The following is a 14517-nucleotide window of genomic DNA, read 5'->3' on the forward strand; positions in this document are numbered from 1 at the left end:
AGCTGGAGGTGCCCAGGGGAGCGGGAGCAGGAGCTGGAGGTGCCCAGGGGAGCGGGAGCATGAGCTGGAGGTGCCCAGGGGAGCGGGAGCAGGAGCTGGAGGAGCCCAGGGGAGCGGGAGCAGGAGCTGGAGGAGCCCAGGGGAGCGGGAGCAGGAGCTGGAGGAGCCCAGGGGAGCGGGAGCAGGAGCTGGAGGAGCCCAGGGGAGCGGGAGCAGGAGCTGGAGGAGCCCAGGGGAGCGGGAGCAGGAGCTGGAGGTGCCCAGGGGAGCGGGAGCAGGAGCTGGAGGAGCCCAGGGGAGCGGGAGCAGGAGCTGAAGGAGCCCAGGAGAGCGGGAGCAGGAGCTGGAGGAGCCCAGGGGAGCGGGAGCAGGAGCTGGAGGAGCCCAGGGGAGCGGGAGCAGGAGCTGGAGGTGCCCAGGGGAGCGGGAGCAGGAGCTGGAGGTGCCCAGGGGAGCGGGAGCAGGAGCTGGAGGTGCCCAGGGGAGCGGGAGCAGGAGCTGGAGGAGCCCAGGGGAGCGGGAGCAGGAGCTGGAGGTGCCCAGGGGAGCGGGAGCAGGAGCTGGAGGTGCCCAGGGGAGCGGGAGCAGGAGCTGGAGGTGCCCAGGGGAGCGGGAGCAGGAGCTGGAGGAGCCCAGGGGAGCGGGAGCAGGAGCTGGAGGTGCCCAGCGGAGCGGGAGCAGGAGCTGGAGGTGCGTGCTGCAGTCGGCGAGGTAGGACTTTTTATTTTTCAGTAATTCATTTATTTTTCATTTATTATTGATGATGGTTTTTATGCTTCTTTAATATTGTTGTGAAGGTGTTTAGTGCTTTGCAAAATCCTTTCACTTCCCTTCACCCACTATCTCTGGCTACCTGCGCTGATTTCTTAATTCACCGCAAGGTTTTTCTGTGCAGACACAAGTGGCCACATATGCTGGCCTAAGTTACTTTGGAGTAACTTTTAGCTGGCTAAACTTGCTTAAATGGCCAAAACAGGCACAAGTGGCTCGTAATGCCCCCTTTTGGAAAAAAAACGTATCTAAAAAAAACCGAACTAACTCACTTACACTGGTGCAAATTAAATTATGCTCCCTATGATGAAAAAAATGAATCGAAAAAAATCTTAACTAACTGAGTTACGCTGGTGCACAATCTTTGGGGAAACTTGGATTTTAAAATTTAGGCCAAAATAAGCGGCGCGTGCCCATAAAATGGCGCAAATCAGTGGGGAAAATTGAGCCCAATGTCTCATTGCTGTTTGTGGGACTTTTCTGTGCGGCAAATTGGCTGCCTTGTTTCACACATTACAACAGTGACTACGGGCCCAAGTTTCGGGCCGCGCCGGGACCTGGACGCTTGTTTTTCGCGCCACAAAGTGCGCCTAAATAAAACTCACCGATTCTCCGGCTCTGGAGCTGGGCGCGGCGCAGCACAAGCTGTGGGGGGCGGAGCCAGGTCCCTGTGCTGAAAACAGTGCCGGGACCTCTGCACATGCGTGCTACAGTGGGCACGCATGTGCAGTAGCTCCAGGCGGCCAAAACTGTATGGGAGGGGCCCGAAGCATGCAGCCCCTAGCCCTGGCCGAATGGCCTCACTGGGGCTGCGTGCTTAAGGCTCCTCCCACCCGACTAGACCCGACCCGACCCCCACTCTCCCCCGCCCCCCGACCTCTGCTTCCCACCTCCCGACCCGACCTCCGCTCCCCCCCGACCCCCCCACTGCCCCCCGGAGACCCGACCTCCGCTCCTCCCCCCAACCTGATCCGACCCGACCTCCGCTCCCCCTGACCTCCGCGACTCTTTCTCCCCCCCCCCCAAGACTCTCCTCTCCCCCCCTCCCCAAGACTCTCCCTCCGCCCCCCCTCGACCCGACCCGACCCCCGCGACTCTTTTCCCCCCCCCCCCAAGAGACTCTCCCTCCGCTCCCCCGACCCGACCCCCCCGACCTCCGCGACTCCCCCTCCCCTGCGACTCTTTCCCTCTCCCCCCCCGGGACTCGCCCCCCCGCGACTCTTCACCCCCCCCCACCTCCGCGACTCTCTCTCTCCCCCCCCCACCGATCTCCGTGACTCTCTCTCCCCGCCCCACGATACCCGACGCCACCTACCTGTAAATCCAGCCCGAAGTCTTGGGCCCGGCCGTTCAGCCTCCTCCCCTCCCCTCCCCTCCCCTCTCACCCCCTCTCCCCCTCTTCCCCCCCTCTCTCCCCCTCTTCTCCCCCCCTCCTCCCCCCCTCTCTCCCCCTCCTCCCACCCCCTCTCCTCCTCTCTCCCCTCCCACCCCCTCTCCTCCTCTCTCCCCTCCCACCCCCTCTTCCCTCCTCCTCCCCCCCTCTTCCCCCCTCCTCCTCCTCCCCCCTCCCCCCTCCTCTACCTCCCTCCTCCTTCTTCCTCCCCCACCTCCCTTCTCCCCCTCCCCTCGCTGTCAGAAACACAGACACTGACAGACAGAGAGTGAGAGACACACACACAGACAGACAGAGAGATAGAGACACTGACAGAGACACACTGGGGGGGGGGGAGGGGGGAAGGCTGTCCCAGCACGCTGTTGGAGGACTCCCGGTGCTGCAGTCGGTAAGTACAAAATGCTTTTATTTAATTTTTTTTATTTTTTATTAATTTTTTTGGATTGATTTATTGGTTGATTTATTGATGTATTTATCATTTATTATTGATGATAGCTCTTTATTTGTAAAACTGAAGTGTTTAATGTTTGTAAACTTCCCTTCAAACACAACACCCCCCCCACCCACCATTCCCTACACCTGATTTGTAACCTCGGCCTGATTTTCTAAGTGTAGACAAGGTTTTTCTCTGCGTACAAAAATCTGCACTTACTCCATTCTAAGTTAGTTTGGAGTATGTTTTCACTGCCTAAACTTTCAAAACGGGCGCAAAAAAAAATCTGTTCCAAACTGAAACTGTTCTAACTGACTAGAACTGGAGCAAACTAAATGCCGAGAATTGCAATTTCTAAAGATACTCCATTCTAAACCAGTTGCTCCAAAAAAACAGGAGCAACTCAGGCCGAAACTTGGCCCCTACACTTCAAAATACTTAATTGGCGATAAAGTGCTTTGGGGCGTCCTGAGGTCATGCAAGGTGTTATATAAATGCCAGTCTTTCTATTTTTCTTTAATATACAAATATGCCATGTATATCACACAGACACGCAGTAGCTAACTAGAAAGTTAAGTGAAATGGGTTTATTATTCCAAATTTGACAACATACAATGAATGAACTGAGTTCCTTAAACATGCATCATAACATTGGCATAGTAATTTACTATTTTAAGTAACAAAAAAAAATCCAGACAACAGTAGAATGTCTTTTGAGCATTATGCCCAAAAAGGTGAATAAATCATTAGCATCCATCTTGTAAAAATCAGGTGATCTACTTTTAAATTAACAATTTAAATATAGATTCAAGATATATAAATCATGCAACCTGCTGGTAATAGGTCATTACTAGAATATAGTTGTGCTGCCAATTATTGGGTCTGAGGTATCAGAGTTAGAGATAGATTCTTGTCGAAGTAATTACTACTTCCCCCGAGGGAAGAAGTAGCATTTTCATTCATCTGCTGAAACCTAACACTAGTTACAGCCCAGTGTATGTGACATTTTGTGGCCATTGTGAAAGTCTCTTCGAAAGACAATCAGTGCCGATTTGGGCAGCTTTTCATTCATTAAAGATGATCAGCATCAATAGTCTCAAATGGCGACATTGTTCATTAGCAGCAATAATTAAATTGGTGCTACTTCACACTTTAAACTGGGATCAAGGTACAACCACAAGGCTACTTTCAACTGTGTGGGGGATGTTAACCTTTTTAAGTGTTGATAAATTTCAAAATGAAAAGCAATGAAGCAAAATATCAAAAAGATAGAAAGAAGAAGGAACTTGCATTTAGAAATCACCATTCATATCCTCGAATGTTCCAAAGCAATGCCAATAAATGAGTTTTGAAGAGTAGTCACTGTTGTGATGTAGGCACATGTAGCGACTAATTTGCACACAGCAAGGTCCCAATAACAGCAATTAAATAAATGAGTAGATAATCTGCTTTAGTGGTGTTTGTTAAGAGATAAATGTTGGCCAGGACTCCAGAACTCCCATGCTCTTCTTCAAATAACACCATGGGATCCTTAATGTCCACTTGAAATGACATACAGGACCTCAGTTTAATGTCTCATGTGAAAGACAGCACCTCTGAAAGTGCAGAACTCCCCTTAGTACTGCATTGAATTGTTAATCTAGATTATGCGCTATGGAGTGGTGCTTAAACCCACAACCTCCTGACTCAGAAGCTATAGTGCTATCACAGAACCAAAACGGACATGTAAACCAACACATCAACTAATTGATTTTTTGAAATAACTCATGCAACCCCCTTATTATTTAATTCTTACTATTGTCAACAGGGAGATAATATTCAATAAATCATATCAGAACTGCACCGTGGAATTGTAACTGTTAGCAGCAACAAAAAGAACATAAGGAAACTAGCTCTGCGAAAAGGCATTCACCTCATCTATAGACCATTTACAATGCAATCCACCATGTACCTCACCTCACCTGTTATTAATGCTTTCTGATCCCAGAAGATAATGAGGCAGTTAAGGCACTTTTATCATTTCATATCCCCATCATTTCACTTTAAACTTCTGTCATCCACAGGCGATGCCAGCACCCCAACACGCTCCAGCAGCCTTGGAAGCCCCAGAGTACTTAATCATCCCAGTCCATAGCTAATCTTGAATTGTTATTTTCAAGGGGACAGTAATACAGAGGACACTCTCAGAGCTGAAGTGGATTTGTTGCTGCTCACTGTCAGGCATCAGTGACACCATATTAATCTGAGCTCTCAGCCCATTAGTAGCTAGCAATGCAGCTTTCATAATGCTGACCTGTAGACTTTCATGACCAGCCTGCCCTCCACCCTTCCTTACCCACATTAGGAAATGTGACCGTCACTGAATGTGACTTTTGTGCATCCTTGCCTTGCACATCGTCACCTCCAGGCTCAATGTCTTCAAAACCCTCCTCACCGGCCTCCCGAACTCCACCCCTCACACTCCAATTCACCCAGAACGCTGTTGTCGCATATTATCCTCATCTACAAATCTCTTCATGACCTTGCTAAATCCTCACCCCTTCAACCTCCTCGAGCTATCTTTTCGCAATCTCCGCTCTTCAACTTCTGGCCAACTGAGTGTTCCTCGGTCCTAGTACTCGCTGCACTGGCAGAGCCCCCATGTGCTAGAATTCTCTTACTAAACTTTACCTTGCTTCACTGCATCCACCTTTAAAAGTCTTCTTAAAATGTACCTCTTTGACTGTGCCTTCAGCCCAATCTCTTAATCTTCCCCTCCCATTTTTGCTTGGAGTAGCCTTTGCCATGTTAAAGGGACCATACAAGTCTAGGTTGTAATAAAAACAGAAAATGCTGGAAATCTCAGCGGGTCAGGAACAAGTCTAGATTGTTGTTGTTCCCATTCAAATGGGATGAATTCTCAACAAAGTGCCTGGATCTGATTGCAGAAGCACTGTTATTAGAAGCAGTTCCACAACATAGCTGGCAGATTAATTGTCCAGGTGATTCATCTTCCATTTTGATACTTAAAATCTCTTTTTCAACCACATAATTGAGACTCTCATTTGCAAGCAAGATTTGCAAGATGAAAATTTAATTGAGATAAATGAACTAGGTAGCCTGTAGATGATCGAACAGAAATGACTTTAATCAGTAAGAAATTAAACTGTAATCAATAAATTCATGCAGAAAGGCAAGAATAGCTTAAGTAAGTGCTCATTCATTAAGACATCATTATATAGCTAGTTCATCAGCAGTGTTGATACTTGATGTTCAATTAAAATACTTTGGGAGTGAGAGAGAGAATAAAGACAAAAAAGGAATATTGAGACATGAAGTCTTACCATCCAACTCCTTAAGAATTTGAAAACTTCCACTCAAAGTATACTCCCCAGCCAATCATAGAAATTACAGCAAAGAAGGAGGCCATTTGTCACATTGAACATAGCTCTTCAACTGGAGCTATCTATTCTAATCCCAATTCCCTGCTATTCCCATATAATTTTATATTCTCATTTTTGAAATACTTATCTAATTCCTTTCAAGTGATGTTAAGCGTAAGCAGCATGCAATAGACAGAGCAAAGCAATCCCACAACCAAGGAATCAGATCAAAGCTCTGCAGTCCTGCCACACCCAGTCGTGAATGGTGGTGGACAATTAAACAACAAACGGAAAGAGGAGGCCCCATGAACATCCCCATCCTCATTGATGCCGGAGCACAGCACATGTGTGCAAAAAACAAGGCTGAAGCGTCTGCAACCATTATATTAATGACATGGATTAAGGGACCAATTGCAATATATCCAAGTTTGCTGACAAAGTTAGGTGGAAAAGTAAGATGTAAGGAGGGCACAAAGAGCTTGCAAAGGGATATAGACCAGTTAAGTGAGTGGGTAAGAAGGTGGCAGATGGAATATAATGTGCGGAAATGGGAGGTTATTCACTTTGGCAAAAAGAATAGAAAAACAGAACATTTTTTAAATAGCGAGAAACCATCAAATGTTGGTGTCCAGAGAGATTTAGGTGTCTTAGTACAAGAAACACAGAGAGTTAGCATGCAGGTACAGCAAGCAATTAGGAAGCCAAATGGTATGTTGGCCTTTATTGCTAGAGGGTTGGAATACAAGAGTAAGGAAGCCTTGCTACATTTGTACAGTGCTCTGGTGAGATCACACCTGGAGTACTGTGCATAGTTTTGGTCTATATATCTAAGGAGGCGATGCAACAAAGGTTCACTAGATTGATTCCTGGGATGAGAGGGTTGTCCTATGAGGAGAGACTGAGTTAACTGGGCCTATACTCTCTGGAATTTAGAAAAATAAGAGGTGATCTCATTGAAATATAAAAGATTCTGAGGGGGATTGATAGAATAGATGATGAGAGATTGTTTCCCCTGGTTGGAAAGTCTAGAACTGGAGGCATAGTCTCAGGATAAGGGGCCGGCCTTTTAAAACTGAGAGGAGGAGAAATTTCTTCACTCAGAAGGTTGTGAATGTTTGGAATTCTCTGCCCAAAATGCTAAGGATACAAGTCACTGAGTATTTTCAAGGCTGAGAGAGATAGATTTTCCGACTCCAAAGGAATCAAGGGATATGGCAATAGGGCAGGAAAGTGCAGTTGAGGTTGACGATCAGCCATGATCTTATTGAATGGCGGCGCAGGCTCAAGGGGTTGTGTGGACTACTCCTGCTCCTAATTCTTATACGTTCAGCCAGAAGTGCACGTGAGTTCAAAAGATAAGACTGAAGCATTTTCAAGCATCTTCGGCCAAAAATGCCGAATGGATGATTCATATCGGCCTCCTCCTGAGGTCCCCACCATCACAAAAGCCAGTCTTCAGCCAATTTGATTCACCCCACATGATATCAAGAAACTGCTGAGCACACTGGATACAGCAAAGGCTATGGGCCCCGAAAACATTCTGGCTGTCATGTCGAAGACTTGTGCTCCAGAACTAGCCACACCTCTAGCCAAGCTGTCCCAGTACAGCTACAACACTGGCATCTGCCTGACAATGTGGAAAACTGCCCAGGTATGTCCTGTCCACAAAGAGCAGGATAAATCCAATCCGGCCAATTACCGCCCATCAGTCTACTCTCAATCATCAGCAAAGTGATGGAAGGTGTCATCGACAGTGCTATCAAGCATCACTTAGCAATAACCTGCTCACCGATACTCAGTTTGGGTTCTGCCAGGACCACTCAGCTTCAGACCTCATTACATTTTTGGACCAAACATGGACAAAAGAGCTGAATTCCAGAGGTGAGGTGAGAGTGACTGCCCTTGACATCAAGGCAGCATTTGACTGAGTGTGGCATCAAGGAGCCCTAGTAAAATTGAAGTCAATGGCAATCAGGGGGAAAACTCTCTCCTGACTGGAGTCATACCTAGCACAAAGGAATGTGGTTCTAGTTGTTGGAGCCCAATCAACGCAGCACCAGGACATTGCTGCAGGAGTTCCTCAGGGCAGTGTCCGAGGCCCAAATGTCTTCAGCTGCTTCATCAATGACCTTCCCTCCATCAGAAAGTCAGAAGTGGGAATGTTCTCTGATTATTGCAGTGTTCAGTTCCATTCTGATCTCTTTGAGATAGTGAAGCAGTCTGTGCCCACGTGCAGCAAGACCTGGATGATAAGTGGCAAGTAACTTTCGTGCCACACAAGTGGCAGGCAATCACCATCTCCAACAAGCAAAAGTCCAACTACCTCCCCATGACATTTAATGGCATTACCATCATCGAATCCCCCACCGTCAACATCCTGGGGTCACCATTGACCAGAAAGTTAATTGAATCAGTCACATAAATGCCATAGCTACTAGAGCAGGTCAGAAGTTGGGTATTCTGTGTCTCACTTCCTGACTCCCCAAAACCTTTCCACCATCTACAAGGTACAAGTCAGGAGTGTGATGGAATACTTGCCACTTGCCTGGATGAGTGCAGGTCCAGCAACTCTCAAGACGCTCAACACCATCCAAGACAAAGCAGTCCATCCAATATTTACTCCCTCCACCACTAGCACACCGTGGCTGCAACGTGTACCATCTACAAGATGCACTGCAGCAACTTGCTAAGGCTTCTTTGGCAGTACCTCCGAAACCTGCAACCTATACCACCTAGCAAGACAAGGGCAGCAGGTGCATGGGAACACCACCACCTCCAAGTTACACATCATCCTGACTTGGAAATATATCGCCGTTCTTTCATCATTGCTGGGTCAAAATCCTGGAACTCCCTCCCTAACAGCACTGTGGGAGTACCTTCAGCACACGGACTTCAGCGGTTCAAGAAGGCAGCTCACCACCACCTTCTCAAGGGCAACTAGAGATGGGCAATAAATGCTGGCCTTGGCAGCGATGCCTGCATCCCGTGAATTGATAAAAAAATAGTCTCTGCCTCAATTAGCCACTTGTGGCAAAGCACTACATGTTCCAATGAAGCTCTGAGAAACTTCCCTTATGTTCTTCAAGCAAAAACCATGCATTATCGTCTCAGTTACCAATTTACCAGCCAGTGAAATCAGTATTTACCCGGTGAAAACTTTCACAATCTTCATAAACACTATTTGATCCCCTGTAATCTTCGCTGTTCCACCTGTAGTATCTTGACACACCCCAAAGCAGTCTCTGCTGTTATGTAGTTAAACAGGATAGTCAGCTTGTGCACAGAAAGATTCCAAACAACATCCAGAGATGATGAATGACTAGTTCATGTTTTTTGGTAGTGTTGTTGAAGAATATCAGGACATAGGAAAACTCCCTGTTTTTCTTCAAATAGTACCATGGGATCTTGGTGCCTCAGTTAAAAAGTCTTATGTGAAAGATGGCACCTCTGCTATTATAACACTCCGTCTGCACTGAAGTGAATCTTTACTGCAGCCTTCCCATGGTTCCAATAATGAGGTGCTCGGGGACCAGGAGAGGCATGAGTTCGGGACCCAAAAGAGGCGAGGACCCAGGGGCAGCAGGGGCCAGCCCACACTGCAATATGTGTGTGCACTAGGTCCGTGCAGCAGAGCAGGTCTCCAGTCGTCTTGGTTAATCCTTGTCATTGCACCAAGACCTAACTCTATCAAGCCTGTGTGGTGGCTGGTATGCAACAGCCACCACACATTAAAAATTCCATGCAAAGGCATCTTCCACCCTTCAATATGTAGCTCGGGACCTGGAATATTAGGTCCTTCATTGAAACACCTGTGACCTCATCCCATTTTGGCGTGGAAGCAAGTCATCCTCGATATGAGGGACCGCCTATGATGATAGTGGGGTTCCCAGATATATACCTGCTCTATAGCTGCTGGGCAAACAAAGGGAAGGGAAGAGCAGGAGATAGCAAAGGGCAGGATGGAATTTGGTAAGGAAAAATAAAAACGGAAGGAAATAATTCAGGAATTTTAAATTCTGATTACAAAGCTGACAGGCAAAGTGGAAAGAAGGAAGAAACGTATTAAGTCAAGAGCAGAGAATGAGGATTAATTTTAATAGACTGAAAATCATGGTCCGGGGCTGTGTGATTTCCCAAAATGCTATCTTCAGCATTGAACTGTACCCATGGAGCGTAACTTTTACCTGATAACGACATTGAGTAATTCACTGAATTAGACCATTATCGGACACCATACTAGCTTGCAAAATCTCCCAGTAAATATGCCAAGCAGTAATGGACTTACACATCTGACTTCTACTAGCCATCTCAGCCATCTGACAAGAGGCTTGGCCTTTATTTTCCCCGACTGCTGCACAGAAACCAGCACACGTAGCTTCTCCCTGCTACAAGGGTCCTAAATGAAATGAGCACAGGAAATCTAAACCCAGTGCCTGGTTGACACAAACCCATAGCACAGCACAAAACCACCCACAATTCGGCGCAGTAATTAGCGATCTCAGTCTGACAGGCCAAAGCAATGCCTGCTGTGGGATTAATTCGCACTGGCACAGTTAGGGAAGCTCACGTGACACAAAAGCACAGCACTTCTAATCATGCAGCTCAATCTCTAGCAGCCTGTCACCCATAACTAATTGCTGTGACATTCACTGCTGGCAAAGAAAATCACTTTGGAAAAAACAAAGAATGCAGACCTCCAGGGCATCACGACCTGACCCAGCTACCTCAGCCGGAGTTCTGGGCCTCAACATCAAGTTTTTGCAAGCCTACTCTCCCTTCCGGAGCTGTAGTAATGGCAGGGCGGTAGGTCATTAATGGACCAAGGCATCTCTGAAAAAATAAAAAATAAAACCCAGCAAGCATTGCTTTAAAGGAAACTGCTACTCTGAATTGTGCTGCTGTCCTTGCCTCAGTCACCGTCCTACCACATGCTACCATCCATTAAAGTCCCTGACCTGCCAACCTGCCTACCAGGAGAACAGCCCTGTTGTTCAAAGGACCTGCTCCAGTTCCTCTAACCATTGCAACAGCAACAGAAGTGACTGCTAAACCAGTGCAGTGTGCGTACTCATGGGATCCTTCAGCAATTGCTAACACAGCTGATCTGCTGGCCCCAGGTCCCAGCACGCCCACCCTTGTCTTCCACTGCCTGACCCAAGAGAGACTTGACTCTGCCAGCCAGGAGATTCACTGCAGTGGTGTTCCTCCCATCACCATCTGTTGGAGGTGACAATAAACCGAGGTCCCCTCTGCCCTCTCAGGTGGGCATGAAAGATCCCATGGCATTTTCTCAAAGAAGAGCTGGGGATTTCACCCAGAGTCCTGGCCTACATGTGTCCCTCAACCAGCATTACTAAAATAGATTATCTTGTAATTTATCTCACTGCTGTTTGTGGGACCTTGCTGTGCAGAAATTGGCCGCTACATTACAAAAGTGACTACGCTTCAAAAGTACTTAATTAGCTGTGAAGCACTTTGAGACGTCCTGAGGTTGTGGAAGATGCTTTATAAATGCAAGTCCAACTGTAAGTCTTTTCTTTATTTTAACCATACCCTAACAAAATGGTATAATACAATCTGACTGATGCAGTAACATGAACTTTAACTTTAATGAACTATACAGAGAAATAAAACCCATTACAAGTACTGTAAGGGTGTACCTATCATCGCTGTAACAGATATTATGTAGTGTGTGTGAACTAGGTTGCATTTGAACAAAGTAACTGGGTTACTTTAGAACGAGGTTACTGCTGTGTTTTTTAAAGTCAATATGAAAACCTGGTTTAGCAGCTTACCTGGCAAGCATTGTAAAGCAATTGATGTTCAATTTTCTTAATCCCAAGGATCTGCTGGAACATTTCATACAGTTGCTCCTTGCTTAGAATGAGCTCAGACACTGCACTCAAGGCCATCCGGGCAGGCTTACTGCGCAGATCCTCTTCCCCTCTGTAAATAGCATCAAACTTGGCCATCCAGGAACTGAGAACGGTCTCCTTGCTCAGCCCATCGATCTCCGGTAAACTGCGGACCCGCTTTTCGATATTCTTTTTGAAAACATCTCGAAAGTCGTTTGCAGAGCACCCTCCACTGTGAACCATCCTGGCCACACGGTCACTTTTGAGAAAGATCTGGTTTGGAAAAAAGGGAATACTCTGTATTAAATTGCAGCAGCACACAATTTGAACAGATTAAACACAAAGCAAGTAGCAGAAAATGGTAGAAATACAGAGTAGGTCCATCACCATTTGTAAAGAGAAATAAAACAGGTTAACGTTTCAGGTTTGGGCCTCTTGTCAGACGAAAAACTAAAATACCTCTAAATAGTATTGAACTCAAAAAAGGGGTAAAAACTATAAATATTCCAATTGTAAAAGAAGTCAATGGGTTGAATGGTCTACACAGTACTTATCAGAAAAGCAAGAAACTGGTAAATTATATAAAGGATCATCTAAGTTTTTAAAAATTCATTCTGGGATGTGGACATCGCAGGCAAGGCCAGCATTTATTGCCCATCCTAATTGCCCTTGAGAAGGTGGTGGTGAACTGCCTTCTCGAACTGCTACAGTCCGTGTGCTGAAAGTACTCCCAACAATGCTGTTTGGGAGGGACTTCCAGGATTTTGACCCAGCGACGATGAAGGAATGGCGATATACTTCTATTCCTTTCTCCCTCATGTACTTATTTATCTTGTTTCCCCTTAAATGCATCTTCGCAATTTGCCTCAACCACTCCATGTGATAGGTAGCAAGTTCAAATTCACTTAATAGCTTGAACCTGAAAATGAGCTTTAACAGGTAATATTCTACCCCTCATCAAACACAGAATTAGAATCCAGTGCAGCCACAGATTAATTCCAGTAGCTAAAACAATCAGAAAGGTTCTACTGTTCGTTATTTTGGACAGATTACCAAAGGCTTGCCCGGCCATTAAGGATTGTGAAGTTACTCCCAAGTCCCACACCCAACGGATCAGATCAAAGCTCTGCAGTCCTGCCACATCCAGTCCTGAATGGTGGTGGACAATTTAACAACTAACGGGAGGAGGAGGCTACATTAATATCCTCATCCTCAATGATGGTGGAGCCCAGCATGCGAGAGCAAAAATCATGGCTGAAGCGTTTGCAACCATCTTCAGCCAGAAGAGCCAGATGGATGATCTTATTGGCCTCCTCGTGAGGTCCCCAGCATCACAGAAGCCAGTCTTCAGCCAATTCGGTTTACTTCATGTGGTATCAAGAAACGGCTGAGCGCACTGGATACAACAAAGGCTATGAGTCCCGACAACAGTAGAAAAGGCTGCAATAACGTAACTGAGCCCATATAAGGAAAAAGGCAAAAAAACGTGCATTCATTTCCCATTTCTGTGGAAGTTCATGTCCTTCTTTTTCCTATGTTCTGTGTTCAACATGATTTAGGGGCTTTCTTCTATTTCAATTCTGATGAACGGTGTATAGCTAAAATATAAATCTGCCTTTTCTCCTAACCGAAGCTGATGGAATTTCTGTGTGCTTCCAGTGTTTTCGATTTTCATTCCAGGTTTCCAGCTTGTTCCTTTTGCTTGAAGACGAAGGGGTTGCCCTCAGCGAGAAGAAGTGCTGTTTTCAGGTAAAGTGGGATTAGAGTTCCAGAGATAATTGGACCGGGGATGCAGATGTTAATCAATCCCCATTTTAAAGTTTGTTCTCGCTTTACAAATACTTTTGGTTTTATAGGAATGACAGTTAAATAGTAAAACTTACAATAATATGAGAAGCAGTGAAGTAGAGTTAGTCGGAGAACAAGTTTTTCTGCAGTACAGGCCGAGGAGCTGGGAGGCCCAAAACTGAGATCCTACAGTACTACCAGTGAAGGCAGATATAATTACAGTGTCACAAGTTTCCATAGTAGGCCTTAATTATACATGTGGAGATAGGAACATAAAATAAACAAAGGTGAAACAAAATGTGACAAAATGTGATGACACTCAGCAAGGTTCTGTGGGCAGAAAGTGGCTGCAGCAGATTTGTTCATATATTGTGTTGGTATAATGGGCTGGAAATTCATTAATTACCGCCACCGCCCATATCTCGGCGGTATTCCAGCAGTATTCCAGCTAAGAACGAAAGCCGCTAGTTTTGTGAAAATTTGGTCGGTGGTGGTGGTAGCGGTATTTTTGGTCGTGTAAGGCTGGAGTCCGGAAAAACGGGCCTTCTGTGCATGCGTGATTTTTTTTCTCCGAGATTATTTTTTCCCACGATTTGGGGTCAGGGGTCACCCGCGCATGCGCAAAAGAGGGAGAGGGGGAGAGAGGGGGAGAGAGAGAGAGAGAGAGAGAGAGGGAGAGCGAGCGAGAATTTAAAAAAGAGGTAGTCGAGCTGCATAAATTTTACAGATAGTAATAACTTGAATAATAGAATTATAAAAGTATAAATCTACAATCCACAACTGTCAAAGTACTATTTTGAATATTTTGTATACTTTTTGAATATTTTCATTCAAATAATGGAGAGAGAAGGAGAGGGAGAGGTGGAAAGAGAGGTAGGGGGAAGGAGGAGGGCCAGGAGACTTTCTTCAGACACC

At 46.2% G+C, this 14517-nt stretch overlaps 1 protein-coding gene across 8 annotated transcripts in view; it reads right to left on the bottom strand.

Moving 5' to 3' along the window:
* Nucleotides 1-14517, bottom strand: part of cadps2 (Ca++-dependent secretion activator 2) — an 863559-nt gene that overhangs the window by 498958 nt on the left and 350084 nt on the right. For all 8 annotated transcript variants that reach the window (XM_070900583.1, XM_070900582.1, XM_070900585.1 and 5 more), the window contains one exon: nt 11755-12087. In XM_070900583.1, coding sequence (XP_070756684.1) covers nt 11755-12087 — 333 coding nt within the window. The remainder of the gene's footprint in view (nt 1-11754; nt 12088-14517) is intronic.

The sequence above is a fragment of the Pristiophorus japonicus genome, chromosome 15, assembly GCF_044704955.1.
Source record: "Pristiophorus japonicus isolate sPriJap1 chromosome 15, sPriJap1.hap1, whole genome shotgun sequence".
NCBI classification, from domain to species: Eukaryota; Metazoa; Chordata; class Chondrichthyes; family Pristiophoridae; genus Pristiophorus; species Pristiophorus japonicus.